Source organism: Trichogramma pretiosum, unplaced genomic scaffold (genome assembly GCF_000599845.2).
Source record: "Trichogramma pretiosum strain Unisexual culture from Peru unplaced genomic scaffold, Tpre_2.0 scaffold18, whole genome shotgun sequence".
Classification (NCBI taxonomy): Eukaryota; Metazoa; Arthropoda; class Insecta; order Hymenoptera; family Trichogrammatidae; genus Trichogramma; species Trichogramma pretiosum.
Window position 1 is genome coordinate 1,582,014 of NW_019641681.1, and position 18,998 is coordinate 1,601,011.

Genomic DNA, 18,998 nt, shown 5'->3' on the forward strand with positions numbered 1-18,998 from the left:
TGGTAATAAGAGGAAAAGTCCATCGTTTAATTTAGGCGTCGAGATGGATACAAGTGATAAGAAATCCGACTCGGAAAATAATTCCAGTGAACACGACATTGTTGTATCAAATGACAAAAAATACGTTTGTGATATTTGCCAGGAGGAATTTACACAAAAATCAAGCATGATAACACACAAAGACACAAATCACAATTTTGCATGCCAACAGTGCAAGAAGAAATTTGTGCAAAAATCGAGTTTGATTATGCACCAAAAATTAATACGTAAAGATCGCGAAAATTTTATGTGCAACAAGTGCGAGAGGAGATTTGAAAATAAATCAACGTTACTTAAGCACAAAAAAATATTCCACGAAGTTTTTAAAGATTACTTATGCGACAAGTGTGCAAAAAGATTTGGAAATAAACAGAGTTTGCTATGGCACATAAAGACAGTCCACTACGATAGCAATGATTTCACATGCGACAAATGCGAACAGAAATTTAAAAAAAAATCACATTTATTCTTCCATGTGAAGACAATACACAGCGTCCTCAAAGATTACCAATGTGACGATTGTGGGAAGAAATTTGGACATAAAAATACTTTGTTCTTGCACGTAAAAACAGTCCACGAGGGTCACAAAGATTACGGAGAACGATTTGGGAATCAAAGCAATTTGATAAGAGATAAAAGAATAATCCACGAAGGTCGGATAGATTACATCTCAAAAGAATTCAAAGATTACTTATGTGACAAGTGCGAGAAGATATTTGGAAAAAAATCACATTTGCTCGATCACCAAAAGACAGTCCACGAAGGTCGCAAAGATTTTGCATGCGACAAGTGTAAGAAGAAATTTGGGGTTCGAAGCAGTTTGATCAGACATCAAAACACAGTGCACGAAGGTCGCAAAGATTTCGCATGCGACAAATGCGAGAAGAAATTTGGACAGAAACCGCATTTAATAGTTCATCAAAAGACGGTCCATGAAGGTCGCAAAAATTTTGCGTGCGAAAAATGCGAGAAGACATTTGGTGATCCGAGCGTTTTGATCAGGCACCAAAAAACAGTGCACGAAGGTCGCAAAGATTTCGCATGCGACAAATGCGAGAAGAAATTTGGACAGAAACCGCATTTAATAGTTCACCAAAAGACGGTCCATGAAGGTCGCAAAGATTTCGCATGCAATAAGTGTGATCGGAAGTTTGGACTTGCACGTCATTTGTTGTGCCACCAAAAAACAGTCCACGAAGGTCGCAAAGACTACGCGTGCGACAATTGCGAAAAGAAGTTTATCCAAAAAGGGTACTTGTTTCAACATCAAATAACTGTCCACGAAGGTCGCCAAGATTACAACTGCGAGAAATGCGATAGGAAATTCGGAGTACAGAGAAATTTAAGAAAACACCAGCAAATAGTCCACGAAGGTCGCAAAGATTATGAATGCAACAAATGCGAGAAAAAATTTGGAGAAAAATCGAAATTGATTAGACACCAAAAATCAGTACACGAAGGTCGTAAAGATTACTCACACGACAAGTGTGAGAAAAAATTTTGACAACAGGGGCATATTTGTCGGTTTTGTGGGCTCTCACTAAAAGACAATCTATGAAAGTTGCAAAGATTAAGCATGCGACAGTAGTAAGAAGAAATGTTGATTAATAATTGTAAATATGTATGGATACTTATATGTATGTATTTTTTAATTTTCAATCAAAATTGTGCTTGCCTGAACCTTAGGCGTTTAACTATTATTACACCGTTGTACTCTGTTGTTGTGGAGAATAATTTATGCTAGTTACTACTTTCTTTTCATGTTTTCGACACTTGGTCCCTGCATTTATTCATGCAGTAATTGGCTGAGAATTTTTTTCACGTCTTGTTTGGGATGTTGAATGGGTTGAGTGTTCGTTGGCTACTGGTTTTTTTTAATAAACTTCACCTAATGATACGTGACCTTGATTAAATCGACCGTCCCTACGAAGAGTATCACCGTTCCAGTGAAGCACGATCAAAAAAATCTCTCCTGAAAATTTGTGGAGAAAAAAACTCTCTTTCGAAGATAAGGTCCAGAAAATCTCTCCAAAAATTTATTTTTTTTTGTTTTTGTTTTTTTTTTTTTTTTGAAGAGATTTTCTTGATCGCAGATTTTTTAGAGAGATTTTCTTGACCGCTTCTTTGAAAGAGAGTTTTTTTCGCCGCCGATTTCTGAGAGAGATTTTTTTGACCGCATTCGCATGAGTGATTGTCTTCGTAGGGACGGTCGAAATAAAACATGCACTAATAACGGATTTTGATAAATTTACCGATACACTGATTATTGCTGATAAGAGAGACGTGATTGGTAATCACAATAAGTTTTTACCAAAAATAACTAACGTAGAAGCTAGTTATTAATTTAATTATGTATTAGAGTTTGGTGAAGATCTGTGGCCCAGAGACGAAAGGCTCTCATTGTGAGTGGACAACCTTGCCATGTAATTTAGCGAAAAAACCGACTTCTCCAGAGAATTTCTCGCCGAGTCTAGTTTTCGACTTGGTGCAAAATTTATATTTTAAATACTAAATTCATTATGTATGCATCTGTACTTGATTGATTCTAACTTATGACTCAAGTTGACGAGTTCGAGTTCGAATCGAGTAAAACTCGAAAAATTGGAAACTCGGACAACAATGATATAGAGGAGAGGCGGAGACTTCTAGGATTTTTTTTATTATCTCGGCCGGGAGCAATAATATTTTTATACTATCAATTAATATTGTAATATTCTAATTTCGTTTGATTATAAGAAGCGTAAATTTTATCAAAAATCCACGTATACAAAATTTTTAGTTAAGAGTTTTTTGAACAATTATTTAAATACAAATTATTCCAATTCCAAATCATGAAATAAAAATTTAATTCTGTGGTGGAAAGGACTAACGAGATAACTCCATTTTTTTCGAAATCGAGTTTATGACATGAATTACCTATATGTTATGTCTACTTTAAGGTACAAGTGTCACAAAAGCTGAAAAGAGCACCTATCGTTCAATATAACACCGTGCCTAACGAGATAAGTCCATTTCGCAGCAAACGAAATGCGATTAGATTGATTTGAAAATGGAAGAAAATGATATTCCAACATACAAATGGCTCTTACACTCTTCGAATGTTGTGAATTTCACTATACGATTGGTACATTTGAAACGCGAGGGGCCATTTTCGCGATTTTCAGTGTGGCCTTTTTTCGTTGCATGATTTGAGATCTGACACCAGTATAACGTTAAATGAGCTATTTAATCCATGAAAAATCACTATGATGCGCCTCTCAATTTCATAAATACATAGTTCAAAAGATACCTCATAATAGGTAAAAATGTCATAGGTACAGATCTTTAGTCGTCCGCGTCTAGCTAGGCCTTCGTGCGCAACTTAAAACGCGTTTTTCTCGAAAACACGAAAAATGGAGTTATCTCGTTAGGCCTTTCCACCACAGAATTAAAAGCCTATCGTTTATTCATTTAAATTAATTATAATTAGATAGAATGAATTATTTTATTGAAAATGAAACTTTGATCAATATTCGTTTATTTTTAAATTGCGGTGTTTGTAAAAATGGATATTTTTTCAAAAATGACATTAAAGATATTCGTTAAAATATTAAATTTATTATCGATATTTGAATCTTGATGACACATAAATTGCCGAGCATAAAAATAATTTTTTTTTACAAATTTTTCATTAAAATTTCCATATTTCCATCAAGTTGAAAAATTAATTTTTGAATATGGAGGGAATATTTTTAATCGTACGCATGAGTATAGTAAAGATTCGTTTGAAATGACCACTTATTTCAAATAGATCTTCATACACAGAGTAGGAGTGGGAAAGAAAGTGAAATCCAATTTCATTTAGATTTGAACTAACGGACGTATTCCCCGTATTGATTGAATTTATCTTTTTCGTTTCAGTACAGATGTCTACGTACAAACACACTTAGTATAGACATGTAGCACACTCAATTGTGTTTTAATCACAGCGACTATCTTTTTATTGATGTGTATTTGATTTTATTAAATTTTGTTATAAAACAAAAATGTATAGACCACAGTGCGGAATTTGTCAAGAATTTATTGACGATAATAGTGTTCTTTTCACAATACCATGTGGTCATATCCAACATCATCATTGCCTGCTTCGTGTGTTGAGCGAGTAAGTCTGAGAAAAAGTTCACGTTTTCTTTTCTATATTTTTGTCTTCTTCGCTAATCTAGTCAATAAGCTTAAATAATTTGTTTGTATGAATTCTTATTAATCAATACCATTAGAGTCTAAGCGGGTTAAAATTTATGAACTCTTTTACCGTGATTTTTGAAGTATATTTTTTTCAGTAAGAACGAAATTGATCTAAGAATAATTTACGTAAAATATAACTTATAAAAAGTAGTAAATGAAACTTCCTATAAAGTATACCAAAGTTTTTTAATTTTTAGTGCGTGATCAAATACACGAACGATTGTAATTACATAAAAATCATTTTTTAATTTTTATCATTCGTGAAATAAAATAATAAAGTTATGCAAATTCCAATCGATTGTCAAAAATTATCCCATTTTTAAATTAAATTAAAAAGACTCAATTTTTTTCTGAAATATACCAATTTTATGTCTCTTTATTTACCTTATTCCTTTACACATTAGTCGGTCAAGTGCTTAGCAACCAACATGATAAAAATGATGATAAAAACGTCGACAGCTAAGTCGAGCACATAAGAAGCCATCAGGAATTGCCTTGATCGTCATCGATTTCATGTCATTGTATTTACGTCATTCATCTCCGCATCAGAAGGTTATTTGCTTAGCCATTGACTGAACCAATCAGAAGGCGAGCCCACGAAAACGCCGATATGGTCACTTTACTGATTTGCCTGGAGGAATAACAAACAAGGTCTCTCATTTACTTAACCCGCAACACCTTCTTTGTTATTCCACTAGGCAAATCAGTAAAGTGACCATTTCGTGATGTACGGCGTGACAATCTGAAAGCGCCCTTTAGAAGATGGGCACGAACCACCAGTGATCGTTTGGTTCCAACCTATTTATCTGTCAGACGCTGTAGTTTACATTTGTCTCCGCGATATGTTCCGGTATTTCTGTCGTTATAATCAGTAACTTTTCTGTATGCTTAATTCCATACCTCCACTGCAGTTGGGTAGAGCCTCTCTTTGCTTTGCGGTGCTCGTTGATATTAGTGAGGGCCAATATTTCTATCATCCTGTAAAATCTACATTTTCAAAACTAAATTGGTTTCTTGAAGATCTCAAGATTAACGAGTTGAACTGATGCTTTCGCCGATCAAGTTGGTTAAACAAAGACAACTTGGAAGCCACAACACTAAGAAGAAATAAAAATCTGTCGACTTTAACGGCAGTCACACTGAAGTACATCATGCAGATAATTATAAACTACATGGTTAGTAAGCTTAGTAAATTGGAACCAATCGATCACTGGTGGTTCGTAACTGTCTTTTATTTCGTCGTTTTTGTCTTTTCAACGTCTGATCGATTCAACTAATAGCTAAGCACATGACCGACTGATGTGAAGATGAATAAAGTGAACGAAATGACATAAAATAATTATATTTTTAAAAAGCTGAGTTTTTAATTAAGTTTAATTAAAAAGGTGGATTTTATTTTAACAATCGATTAGAATTTTTATTTTTATTTATTGACACTGTTTTCTTATTTTATTTCATTGACGCAAAATGTATAAGAAATCTATTGTATTATCTTTTGTATTTATATTGTTCTACATTTTCTATGATAATAAGGTTCGATTTATTCATGCGTGCTGCTTATCGATAATTTGAATGTAAAAGTGTCCAAATTAATTGGAAAGTTTATAAGGGTTATTGCATCTGTACAGATGAAACGTGTTAAAGTATATGTAATAAAAAAATGTGTAAAAAATGTACTACGAGCCCAAAATCATTTCCGCACCTCACATTTTCTTATACTTTTTTACTTATTGGTAAACCTCACAACATTGCTTATTCTAGCTAGAAAAATTTTCCGTAGGAGATTATAAACTTAAAGTTTGAAAAAATGTTCAAAATATATTCACAATTTGTAGATAATCTATAAAGAACCCATGTAATATTTTAAATTTCAATGTTATATTGTTGTAGTTCACAGACATGTCCCATATGCCGACAGAAAGCATCGCAATTGGATGCTAAGAAAGTTTTTTTAAATTTTTCTGCAATCCATGATGACGAGGAATCGCCAAGAATAAAAAAATTACGTAAAAAAAATATGAATTTGTTAGCGAGGCTGCGTTCAACTGAGCTCGATCACGAAAACTGCAGAGTGAAATTAGAAGAAGCAAGACGGTACGCGAAAGTTCTTGAAAAGGACTACTGGATAGCGTCTGCAAAAGAAATAAAAAGTACTCGCGCTTTACTAGAAGCGAAGAAAAGAATACAAAATTTGCAGTTGAAAAATAGTGAACTCCAAAAAGAATCGACCAATGAAAGGGAAAAATTTATTGAAACCATAAAGTGAGTTTTTAATATTTATTTTGTGCCATTAAAATATCTAATATTTATTGTTAGAGAAGTTGTTAAATTAATATTTATTGTATTTCTCTCAGAAAACTGGAAGAATGGAAACAAAATACCTATTGGGTAGCAATAGGGTTTCATACTTGCTTGTTGATTATCATGCTTATAGACCAATTAGGTGGAATAGAATATTTTGGTATTTCGAAAAGTACGTTTCTTTCGAACCTCGTTTTTTTAATAATTATTGTTTCATCGACACTTATAGTAGATGGATTTCAGTGAGTATTTTCGATCGAACTGCGTTACATAAAATAAGTATATAATAGTATAATAAGTAGTTAATTGTAACTATTATTGTGATATTATTGTAAATATGGTTATAAATATGGAATGATATAAATTACTTTGGTAACAAATATCATGCGACACCTAGTGTAAAAAAATTATAAATCTTACAGTCCTTTTAAAGAATTATTATGATAAACAATTAGAAATGTAATTATGATCAACGAACTATTGCGAAATTCATGAAAATTTTTATGTAAGATGTGACCAAAGACTGTGAAAAAATTAAGGTTTATGTTTCTGGTTTCAAAGTCAAAAAGAAATGATTAATTGAATCCGATATGAAAAAGTAAAAATTATACTTTTCTAGTATAAAAACTATTACTACAATTATCTTACATGAATAAGTTATGCTATAAAGACGATAATATTAATAAGATGTTATGAATTCATAATCACATTTTATATTAAGGTCATTATTATCGCATTATATTGTCTGGTAAAAAATAAAACACGACTTCTGATTACTTATTACAGTTTTTATTTATTTTTATTGACTTTCTTTGAATAATGATTTTTTTATAAGTGAAAAATCACTGAAAAATACAAGTTTTATGTTATTCAGATCTATTTGTACAAAATAAAGCTTAACAAAAGTTTTTAATGGTTCATTATGCTTTTTTAGTTTTCTGGCAAGACTAAAAATTATCTGCCAACCAAAAAATGAGTATTTAAAATTCAAAATTTTAGTTTACTATTTGTAATGGCTGTCAAAAATACAAATTCAACCTCGAAAGATGTTAGAAAACCAAGTAAAGCAGATTTTGTTCTTGGAATTGAAATTTTTATTCAAAAAATATTTTTTTTAATTATGTTGTATTTATTATCGTCAAAAATTGTCGACTTGTGACATTTAACATTACTGCGCATGCGCGCCTCAAGACAGTTTTCTGCTATGTTGATTACTCCCACTCCCTACGGCAGTTGACTTCAGTAAAATCGAAGAACAATATGTAAGTCGAACATTTTTTACTTCTATTGTTTATTTTATTTCGCACAGTGAAAGTTTTTCAATTTTTTTGATTAAATAGGTTTTATTTGACACTTTTTAACTCATTACAAGTTCTAATGTTCGACTATGATTTGACAAGTGGCTCATAATACAATTAACCTCTAAAGTACTATAAATCAATTCGCGGGACGAAGAATTCGCAAAGCGCAGTTATGTAACGCGTGATTTTTTTAACGATTTTTAATATTTATCAAATATTTTTTTTCCAGCTCATCAAAACAAAGCAAGAATGCTGTCAAAACGCTTGGTTGCAGCTGTTCCACAGCTTGCAAAACGCAATTTTGGAGTTGCTGCTCCAGCCCTGAAACAAGCCACTGACCCTATTCAACAACTTTTCCTCGACAAAATCAGGGAGTTTAAAAACAAGTAAGTCTTATTTATTTATTATTATTTTTAGATGTTTGATTTGTTATCTATAATGTATGTAACATTTCATGAAAGAATTTTGAAGTAATGTAAATTTACTGCCAACGCAATTCAGCATTCTTGTAAAATAAATGAACCTTTCAAGTTAATTATAAAAATATTCAATTTGCAGAGGTGGCAAAGCTGAATTGACCCCTGAACTTGCTCAAATGAGGAAGCAAGAACTTGAAAAAGTTGCCAAACAATTTGGCGGTGGTGATGGTGCTGACATGACCGCTTTCCCCAAGTTCAACTTCCCAGGTTAGAATTGTTTTCTATTTTATTTAAAAAATATTAATATTTTCAAAATAATTTTCAATTTTATTTATTTTCTTTCAGAACCCAAAGTTGAAGTTAATCCCGTCAACAATTAAGTATCTTTATTAAGTGTAAAGTTCACAAAAAATTTAGAATAAAAGTTATTAATTGTTAAGGGTAAATTTTTATTCTTTTTGATATCCTTATACTTGAATATTATCTATACAGCTAATAATAACAAATTTACAATTTATTAAATCAATGCTATTCGATATTTGTCAACATGAAGTCTAGGCTTTCACCTAATAAAGGCATTTGACATCTTGTAGATATAAGCCTCAATATTTTCAAAGTTCTTATAAAATTGTCTCTTGACAGCATTGTTTTAAAATAACCAGAGCATGAACATCGTTCAGCTATGTTATCTTGTTTTACTTCATTACATGTTAAACACTGAACATCTTGGATCATATATCCTACACTCTGTCTATTCAATGAATCAATTAAATTAAATTCAATCTGATCATTATCATATGAAAGATGGCAATTCGGACATTTCCACATTTGTCTGAAATACAATAACAATTATGTAACTTTATGTTTAATGCTCAATATAATAGCTGTAATTTGAACTCACTTATTATCTTCGATATGCTGATAACTATCTTTACAAAGATCAATATTTCGAACGTGATTACAGTTTTCACAAAGAACTTCTGGCAATGTAAAGGACACACATGGATCCTTCCATTCTGCTTTATCACTAAATGCTCCTACATCTATCAGTCTTAATAAATTTTTATGCAAGTTAGAAACCTCTTCTTCGATTCTTGGATCCAAAGACAAAACCTATTAGAAAAGAAATAATAATGAAGAAAATAATTTAAATTAGATAGTAAAATTTCAAGGCAAATTTTACCTTGCATATTGCTTTTGATAACTCAAGGGCTGGATTTATAGTCATCTTTTTGCTTTTATGATCAAAGTCTAAATGAGGATATTCTTCAAGGGTCAATTCTTTTTCTGGATGTTTTTTATGTATAGCTTGAATGTAACTAAAAAATAATTTTATTAGTTACAAATACGAATACGAATTTTATTAGATACAAATTCAAAAACCTTTAAAAATTTTTAATTGACTTACTGAAATAGTTTCTGAGACATTTCACCAGATATAAGATCTTTTACAGTTTTGACAACATCTTCTGGTTTACTTGTTAGTAAATTTTCATATAGAGTACCATAATAGGTAGAAATTGTTTTTGTAAAGGTCAATTGACACATTTCTATTGGCACATATTCAATCATGTTCCAATTCATTACTAATTCCACCTTAAAAAAGAAGATTTATTTACTTATTTTATAATTCCTATATAATTGATTAAAATTAAATACCTCTTCTGATCCCGATTGAGACTGTGCTACCTCTGATTCTTCAGGTGGAGTCATATTTACGTCTGTTTCTTCTAATCTTTTATTTTTTCTAATTCCAGCAAAATTTGACTATGAAAATAAAATTTTTTTTAATAATCATTTTATCATTTGGAATCATTAATGTATGAACCTACCGCATCCAACCAAACAAGAAATTCCCAACATCTACGGACTTCAAAATGAATACTATGAAAGAGTTCTTTGTTCAATATTGATTGAATGATAAATTGGGTATAACCCTGCGCATCGCTCGTGACTTTTTTCTGTGTACACAATATGATTTTTGTAAAATCTGCATGAATTATGGTCGAGCCCATTCTTTGGAGCTCTGACACCAGCTGGACGAATAATTTTTTCGTGTAATTGTGTAGAGTACGACGTAGAGCCGGGTCATACAAGAACGATGTGGGCGAACGCAACCATCTATTCGATTAGAAATGAATTATTACGTTAACAAATGATTCCATGTATCAGTGAATGCTTTTAATTTATTCTTACCGATAAAAGTGCATGAGCAAATAGTCAGCGAATGGATTTTTAAACTGACTGACTTCTTTGAGCCAAGTAGCTACCATATGCTTCATAACTTTGAAAGCTGGGTTACACAAGGCTGCCTCATCATAAGAGGGTATTCCATTTATTAATGCAGCATCGCCCGATACAATATCCTTTAACGAATTATTGGATTAATAAATTATATTTTTTAATCTAAAATAATTGATTTTTAAAATTTATACCTGTAACGATGCTTGCTGCGCATTGTGAAACGCCACATACGAACTGGTACCTTCAATATCGTTGATGTGATGCGACTGCACCAATGCAGTCACAGCTAAACTGATTAAATCCAACTCGAAGCAAACGTTAATATAAACACCAGGATGAGTTTTAGTACACCCAGATTTCTCTTCAATATCGGTGAGTAGCCTACTGTCGTCGTTTTCGCTGCCTCCGAAATCTGGTTTTTCGGTAGCCGACCACCAGAGCACAAAATTGGCTTTCTGCAAGTGTCGGGCGTAAAACAAGTCGGCGCCGAACATAATGACGTCGGTTGGTAAATTTCCAACCGGAGCATAAAAATATCGAGCCTGCTCGATCAAAGTCCTCAGGACCATTTCGTTTTTGAAGTAATGCCGTAGCATCATCTTGGATCCAGCCCTCTGCCAATCGAGAGTATCGTAAAGATCGTCCAGATCTTGAATGTGATTTTTCACTACTGGAAATTCGTTCAAGTACGGCATTTTCGACGTCAACATCGTTAGTGGCATGGGTGTTTGAGCAACTAAAATTGTAGCCCCACTCACTTCTTTTTTGTAATTTTTCAAGGAGTTCTGTATACGCGTGTAAATGGCTTTTACGTCGGTTTCAAATTTCACTTCGAACTGCAAAGTTTCGGGAGTTTTATCGACAAACTCTAATTCCTCCATTTCGATTCTATATAACAAAAATTGGTACTTTCAAATTTCGAACGAAATTTCATTTTCTCACAATTATACTTACGCTTTGTTTCTTTCGTTGGTGTACAAGGTATTCATATTAGGCATGCGATCGGTTCTAACGGTGTCCAATGCAAAAATTTGACAAATCTTCTTCTCGGGCAAAAACAAGCTCCACATGCCTCTTTTAAAATTACTACTGACAGACCAATGGTGATACAAAAATATTTTCTTCATTTCTCCGATCTGTATTAAGAATAACATTTTAATGAGTATTCGATAATGTCGATGGAGAATGATGTTGTTTAAAATTAACGCACTTGTTTTAGATATGGCTGTGTGGAAAAAGTTCTAAAATTCAATTGTTCCAGATCGAAGGTATCGGTGTCTTTGAGCTTGGGCATCGCTGCCCTGTCAACCGCGCACACGCATCCCAAGTTCATTATTGCACGAAACTCCAGAGACATTTGCGTTTCGTAAATACCCTCGATATCCGGTTCTATGATGTCGTTCATCAGCGCTCTAAAATTAATGTTAAAATTAAAAATGTACGTTCCGAGTGATGAAAATGAATCTCAATACGCACCCACTGTGTGTTTTGAAGGATCGTTCGGGTAAAGAATACCTATAGAGATGATAAACCGGTCGCGAACGCGGTAATATTCTGTGGCACTTTTTCCAAGCTCTTTTCTCATCATCTCCTGCTTCTTGTCTCTCTAGGCGAGTATTGACGTAAAAAATCCTCGGCACGTTGAGTTTGATCAGCTGCAGCTCTTGGTCCACGAGTATCCAAACTCGGAACAAACCGGGTTCGCTGGTTTCTATCATCTAAATGAAAAATCATCTCGTTAGTCTCAAGCCCGATTAAAAGAGGGTGTCATTGAAATTACCTGAATAATTTGCCACGGTGTTTCCAATAGCTTTTGTTGAGCGCGTTGCAAAAAGCCACCGAGTAATCCTTGATTCTTGGATGCCGGTTTACTACTCGAGGGAACTGCAAAGCCCATATCCATTCTCGATCGTTTCGGAGCACCGAATTTCTTTTTCGCGGCTCTTTGCTTCGCTTGGTAGGCCCACTTTTCTTTGTGGAATTTCAACCACGCTTCAAATTCTTCCTGTCATAATGAAAATCAATAAAATTGTTAACGTTGCTTGAAAATCAGAGAATAAAAATTGAAACTTGAGCTTACGTGAGTGGTTGGATTTGCCGGTGGATTACCCAAAACTTTCCTCCAATTATCCTTCATTAGGCTCTCGTGCTCCTTCTCGGCCGCCTCATGCTCTTCGTCGGAGAACGTTCTCTTCCTCTTGGTGACGGTGTAACCGAAAGGTCGTTGACTCGCTGAACCAGGAGCAGCGCCGATGTCCTCCATGTCCATTATCGAGCGCTCGGCCTCGGCATCCGAATCATCGTCCTCCTCGCCCTCTTCCTCGTCCTCGTTCACTGGTTTCTCGATACGCTGAAACACGTCGGTGATCTTTCGCTGCTTCCGGCCGTCCGTCTTCTCAAGCATCTTCTTGTGCAGCCAATCGGGATGCGGCACCCTCGGTACCGGATTGGAAATCCCCTGCAGAGCCGCCGGAATGGTGATGATCTTCTGTATGGTGCTGCCCAGACGCTCGATGTAATACTGCCAATCGAGAATATCTCGAATCTCGATCTCCTGGATGCTCGGATCCTTCAGCCAACGTCGCAGGTAGTGCCGGGTTACCGAAGGTTCCGACTGGAAAATAGCCAACGGCACGGCGCGTTCCGTGACCGGTGCTCCGAGCGGCTTTCGCGATATAATGTATTTACAGGCCAATCCGGCGTCTTTGACCATCTCATCGCCGAGAAATTCGGCGAGACGCTTGGCCGTCGATATGGACGTCGATTTCTGGGCTCCGTACTCGTCCAGTTTCTTCGACATGCTCTTGTTTTCCGAAATGAGATCGAACAGCTCGGTGTCGGTCACGTGGGCGCCTTTTTGAAACAGAATGTCGAGCCAGTAATTGGCAACTTTGGCCACCTCGGCGTAGCACTCCTCCAGCGTGCCTCCCTTCAAGAAAGACTCGAACACGTTCGATTGGAAGAGTTTAATGAGGCGCAGCTCTCCTCGTCTCTTCACCTCGAATCCCTTCAGTTCCGCCAGCGAGCCGTCGAAATTGAACACGGCGTATCTCTTCTTCAGCTTTCTGCCCTCCTCCTTGGCGGCTGGCAGCACCATCGCGAGGTACGGTCCGTCGACCTCGAAGAAGATCGAGTTCTCGCTGCGTATCTTGTAGCCTCGGTTGGCCGGATCGACGAGCTCGTGGTACTGATCGTTCGTGAACTGGTCCTTCACCATGAAGTTCAGCATGGCGTTGGGATAGGACACGACGAGCTTGCTCTTCTTCGGGTTCGTCGTCTTGACGATGAAGTTGTCGGGAAAAGAGCCTGGCAGGATGCACCAGATGCCGTCGGTGTCGAGTTCGAGCGGTCGGCCGACTTGCTCGACGATCTCTCGAGCCTTCATGATGATGTGGGCACCGGTGTAGCACACGATACCGCCCATCTCCATGCTGAACCAGCGCGAACCCTTGCGCATCACGTATCCATAAAATGAATTCAGAATGCACTTGTGGGCTAGCTGCAAGGAGTCGTAGAGAACCACGCGACTGTTGGCCGATTTCACGGCTGCCGCATCTTTGTTGGCCTTGGCCTGATCGAGCTGAGCCTTGGCTCTCTTCGTCAGGCCCTTGTACTCGTATCTTCGATCTCGGAACGCCCTGACGGTGTCGACGTAGAACGAGTTCTCGCGCTGACACACGGTCTGCGTTCTCTCCTCCGTCTTCGTCTCCTTCACCTTCTTGTACGTGCGCTTGCAGTAATCCGACAGTCGTTTCTTCTCGATCGCAGCTTGCTCCTGCTTGCTGAGCTCGTGGAAGGCCCGCTGTCTGCCGCCCGGCAGCAGCGGCGGAAATTTCTCCGTCTCGAGCTGCTGCTGGGTGCGCTGGTACTCGCCCGCAGTGGCCTTGAGGTACTCGCCTCGCCACATCCATTCCATGTTGCGCTGGCACTGGGCGCCAGGCTTGTTGTAGTCGCAGGCGGCGCAGGCCGACTCGTCGACCATGGCGTACGGTTGAAGACGATTCGTCAGGATGATGTTGGGGTACATGGCGCCGACGTCCAAATGATAGATGATGGGTTTCTCTGTTCTCAGCGGCTGGGCTCGCAACGCCGCGAGTTTCTCCTTGACCTCTTGCACGACCTCGTCGAAATTCGTCACCTCCGACATCGGTACTTTCTCCTCCTCCTCGATGGCGTGTCTCAGGGCGTTCTCGACGCCCTCCATAAGCTCGTCGACGGCGCTGGGTACGATCTTGAATTTGTACGGAATGTCAGCGCGGAAAACGCCCGATTCGAGGGCCTCGACGTGTCCACCGACGTATGTTTCCACGTCCAATAAATGCCCGTCTCGAGTGAATTTGGTCCACTCCGCTTCCTGTTTGTTGGGATAAATGACGTTTACTCGTTTGGCTTCGACCATGAGCAGCGATTCGCACAGAGTTCCCGAACCCTTGCGCAAAACTTCCTCTGGCTCCATGGGAATGATGGTGCACAGAGCGAATATGAACGGATGGACGTATTTGTGATAGAGATAGAATGTGGCCACGGCATCGGAGACCGAATAGTTGCACATCGTTTCTGGATCCTCCGCCGCGAGACGACACATGTCCTCGGGATCTGAAAAATTTCAGAATTCAATGCCGATGCATTTTACGATCGATGCCAAAGCTAATTTGGCGTTTTACCGATTTCAACCGGATCGTAGCGCAATTTCGCTTTGGAGACGGCTTTGAGACCTTGTGATCCTACGGGTAGATACGAATCTCTTTTTACCCAACACAAACAATCCAAGTGCATCGCTGCTCTACTCGTGTAAACGCCATCCTTGTTTTTGGCAAAACCAATTCGTTCTTTCATGTTGATATCGTGAATTGCTGCGCGAGCCTCAACGAACGGCCAATCGAAAAAATCGCCGTTGTATGTAACGAATATGTGAGGTTTTACTTCATTTATATGATTGAAAAATTTGTTTATTACAGCTTTTTCGTTTGGCTCATTCCAGACTGTGAAACGGCCTTCATATTCAGGTTTAGGTGTATACTCAAAATCGTCTACATCAGCTGATATGATTTCTCTGTTATTAATCAAATAGCCCTATTAACAGAATCAAGTATTAACTAATTGAATAAAATATTCAATTTAATATTTCAAAAAAGTTTACCTGTCCATCTAACATATAAGAGATCATCATAATTTGATCAATTGCAGCATCTGGAAATTTGAGAGGTAATTTTGTTGTTTCAATATCATAAGCAAGAACTACTGGTTCTGGAGGTTCAACAAGATCAGCTTTGGCAGAGATAATTGGTGGTGCAGTAGCTCCTAAAGTTCTGACATTGTACCACTTGCCAACAAAGATTTCTAAATCAATTGATACTCTTACATGATGGGGAACATCATGTTCTCTAAAAAAAACATGTACTTGAAAATGCAAGAAATACTTTTTCAAATGTTAATTTGAGTATCATTTACCTTATGTCAATGACATTATCCATTTGATCAATAATTTTCCTTTGATAGTGTTCTTGATTTTGAAATGTTTCTGCCAATAGCTTAGCATAATGAGTATTGCTTTTTTCTCGTTCTTTATTAACTTTCACAGCACTCATAATATCTCTTTTAACTTTTTGTAAATTAACAATATTTGTAAATGATAATTTCAAATAATCTCTTGTCAAACCGGCTAAATGATTGGGCTGCAATAATTGAAACAAGATATTTTAATGAGATTAAATATTTTTATATAATATATATTGTAATGTATAAAATTATTACCAAATCTAGATCTTCTTTAGAAACAATTTCTATTTTTAATAAAAATCCTGAAAATTTCTTTTGCATGTATGTTATTACTTCTTGATTGGTACCATCTCTACACAATACATAAAAGTATGGATTATATGGTAATGAAATTTTAAATCTTGAACCATCATCTTCAAGAAAAAACAAATCGACTCCAGAGAAAAGTTGTTTATCATCTTCAACGATTTCAGTCTAAATAAAAGAGTTATTTATGAATTTAAAGTTTTACATGTTGCATAAGTAGTAATGAATTTAAATTGATAGTAAACATTACTGTGTGCATATTTATAAGGAATCCGACTCTGTCTTTGACATCTGTAACTCTGTGAAATCCATAGAGACCTTCGCTATGATTGTTTTCTTTGACTTGATACAATCTACCCTCTGGAGTATTCTCCCTAAGCATAGAAATTTAAATATATTGACATAACTTCTATAAGTATATCACATCATAATCATGTCATTTATTCATAATTTTTTTAAAATAATGGAGTAAATTATCTAACCTCGGAATACCTCCATCCTGGTAATTGTAATCTTTACTCCCCCTATCTTTAGTATATTTTCCCGTGTTGACAGGCATGATGTTGACTAAAAGTTTGATCAATAATTAGTGTCAACACCTCACTTCATCATATTTGGCTTTAAATGAATATTAAAGTTTCAGCGCTCTAATGTCACACTTATTAACGTTGAAATTGCTAACAACTTTTCGCGCGAAATGTGACGGCTGAATCCCGAAACTGTGGCGCTTTCGCAGTATAAAGCGGCAACGCGCTTATTTCAAGTTTAATTTCTATAAGTGAATGAAAAGGTTAATGAAATAATGTAGGCACATTTATAAATAGTGATAATTTTTTTCTTAAAAAAATACGGTCGTTTTATTTACAAAAGAATAAAATAAATAAAATAACAATTAGGCTATCTCTTCTAACTCGCTTAAAAATGTTTTACACTTCTCCTTCAAAACTTCAACAGCTTCAATAAATATGGTGGAAGAGGGCAATGCTCCAACCGATTCAACAGTAACTGTAACATAATTATTTTAAAATGTTATCAAATAATGAATAAATTAATTAATTAAATATTTATGAATTGAATACTAACAAATGAAGTGATCAGCGACCCTTGATAGCTTAATGCAATCCTTCAAATCATCGTGTCTGAAAAAGTTTCTGGAGCAACTTTCATATCTAGCATCTTTTACTACTGCTTTTTTAATTCCCTGAGAAACTTTTACATCAATAACTCCAGGACTAAAACATGATTGCAGTCTTTCAGCAGCCTCTCCTGTAACTTCCTTGACTATCTCTATGTCAGGTAAAAGTCTGTACGCAGCAGTTGCTAAAAAATAAATTCAATCATTTAATTTTAAGCTTAAAGCTTTAGAAAATTTTTATGTTTGACAATGGAAATTTTTATAACTCTTACCAACTGGTGAGAATTTAGCATGATCTTTGCCTATTCCTTTAACAGCATATAATTGTGCGTGGATTTCATGCCCTGGTCTCATTTTAGCAATTAAAATATCATCATGAATTGGACCAAACTTCTTTGCTCCATCAGGATGTAGCAAATGTTGCTCTCCAAGTGGTACCCATTTGATGTCACTGCTGTAAACTTTTATCAAAGTAATTAGTCTCTTAATATCAATAAAATAGAATAAAATAGAATAAAATAGATGATAAAATAGATAGAATAGGAAAAATTTAATATTAGCAGGTGCTTACCATTGTGATGTAAGTAAATGTCACTTGGTCTTCTTGCGTCTTTGGGAGCTTGTGGATTTCTTTTACAAGTAACTTTTAATTCAAAGCTCAAAGTAGATTGTTGATCAACTTCGTCTTGCTTCCATTCGCCAGCAGGCCATTCAAGTAACTTAGGATGAGCTTTTAATGGTATCAAACCCAATCTATAAAATTATTGATTATATTAAGTAAAATTTTTCTATATTCTAAAATCAAATAAAGTTATTTCCTTTTTACCTATGAGAAAGTACTTCATCCTGTATGATGCTGGTGTTATTAAACATATACACTTTTTCTATTGCTATTGTTGGCACTTCGCTGAGGAGTATTCTCCTAAAAGCATTGGCCAAAGCAGCATTACACCCAATCAAATCAAACTCCAATTCGAATTTATCAGGAGTTTCTCTGACAATTTTAACAGAAAAACCCTAAAATGTTGATTGATTTAGTTTTAATTGAAATGATTCAACGGTATATTTTAAAAAAATTTAAATTTCAAGTACCTTTTTAAACTTTTCAAATGACCATACAGACGATCCATCGAGAAGGTTAGCAAATTCGAAAGTCTGAAATAAATGAAAATTAACGAATTAAATCAATTTTGTCTATAACTGTATTTGTAAAATATTTGAAGGTATTATTTACATTGGGAATGCCGTGTTCTCTCATGAGAATTTTACGATCTTTTTTGCTATTTTTTTCCATTTTGACAGATTTGTTAACCGGCTCACACGTGTTCTTTGTAACCTCGAAAAACACCAACACTCAGAGCAGACGAGAACAACGAACACTGAGTGAATGATGCTAGCAGCAAAGATGTCATACAACGTGCTCTCGATTTGAAACGCCGATCACGATCGATGCTCGCAAGAGGGAGTGAGATAGAAACATTGTTGGCGGCGCACATGATCGACCACATATTTAATTTCATATATTTTTTC

General features: G+C 35.8%; 4 protein-coding genes across 5 annotated transcripts; 2 read left to right on the forward strand and 2 right to left on the reverse strand.

The window, feature by feature from the left end:
- Positions 1-3,922: 3,922 nt before the first annotated feature.
- LOC106660006 (E3 ubiquitin-protein ligase TRAIP-like) lies at positions 3,923-7,340 on the forward strand. Its single transcript, XM_023461023.1, has 3 exons — positions 3,923-4,180; positions 6,154-6,525; positions 6,618-7,340. Exons 1-3 carry the CDS (start codon positions 4,065-4,067, stop codon positions 6,808-6,810), a joined length of 681 nt encoding a protein of 226 aa, XP_023316791.1. The 5' UTR covers positions 3,923-4,064; the 3' UTR covers positions 6,811-7,340.
- A 429-nt stretch (positions 7,341-7,769) lies between these two features.
- On the forward strand, positions 7,770-8,729 carry LOC106660211 (ATP synthase-coupling factor 6, mitochondrial-like). Of its 2 annotated transcripts, none has more exons than XM_014383120.1 (4): positions 7,770-7,826; positions 8,095-8,251; positions 8,424-8,551; positions 8,630-8,729. In XM_014383120.1, exons 2-4 carry the CDS (start codon positions 8,115-8,117, stop codon positions 8,662-8,664), a joined length of 300 nt encoding a protein of 99 aa, XP_014238606.1. In that variant the 5' UTR covers positions 7,770-7,826; positions 8,095-8,114; the 3' UTR covers positions 8,665-8,729. The 2 variants fall into 2 exon arrangements, with proteins under 2 accessions (XP_014238606.1, XP_014238607.1); XM_014383121.2 differs by lacking the exon at positions 7,770-7,826 and adding an exon at positions 7,839-7,991.
- Positions 8,713-17,010, reverse strand: LOC106660210 (DNA polymerase epsilon catalytic subunit A). Its single transcript, XM_014383118.2, has 19 exons — positions 16,816-17,010; positions 16,584-16,707; positions 16,283-16,501; positions 15,980-16,203; positions 15,669-15,912; positions 15,193-15,601; positions 12,609-15,124; positions 12,309-12,533; positions 12,005-12,246; positions 11,739-11,940; positions 11,483-11,664; positions 10,720-11,416; positions 10,481-10,650; positions 10,117-10,405; positions 9,944-10,051; positions 9,693-9,880; positions 9,468-9,603; positions 9,186-9,397; positions 8,713-9,116 (listed from the first exon to the last, which is right to left on the reverse strand). Exons 1-19 carry the CDS (start codon positions 16,890-16,892, stop codon positions 8,813-8,815), a joined length of 6,768 nt encoding a protein of 2,255 aa, XP_014238604.1. The 5' UTR covers positions 16,893-17,010; the 3' UTR covers positions 8,713-8,812.
- Positions 17,011-17,173: 163 nt separating this feature from the next.
- Positions 17,174-18,867, reverse strand: LOC106660135 (DNA-directed RNA polymerases I and III subunit RPAC1). Its single transcript, XM_014382983.2, has 7 exons — positions 18,703-18,867; positions 18,561-18,623; positions 18,295-18,485; positions 18,040-18,221; positions 17,741-17,929; positions 17,417-17,653; positions 17,174-17,338 (listed from the first exon to the last, which is right to left on the reverse strand). The coding sequence occupies exons 1-7, from the start codon at positions 18,760-18,762 to the stop codon at positions 17,226-17,228; spliced, it is 1,035 nt and encodes a 344-aa protein (XP_014238469.1). The 5' UTR covers positions 18,763-18,867; the 3' UTR covers positions 17,174-17,225.
- Between the last annotated feature and the right edge of the window lie 131 nt (positions 18,868-18,998).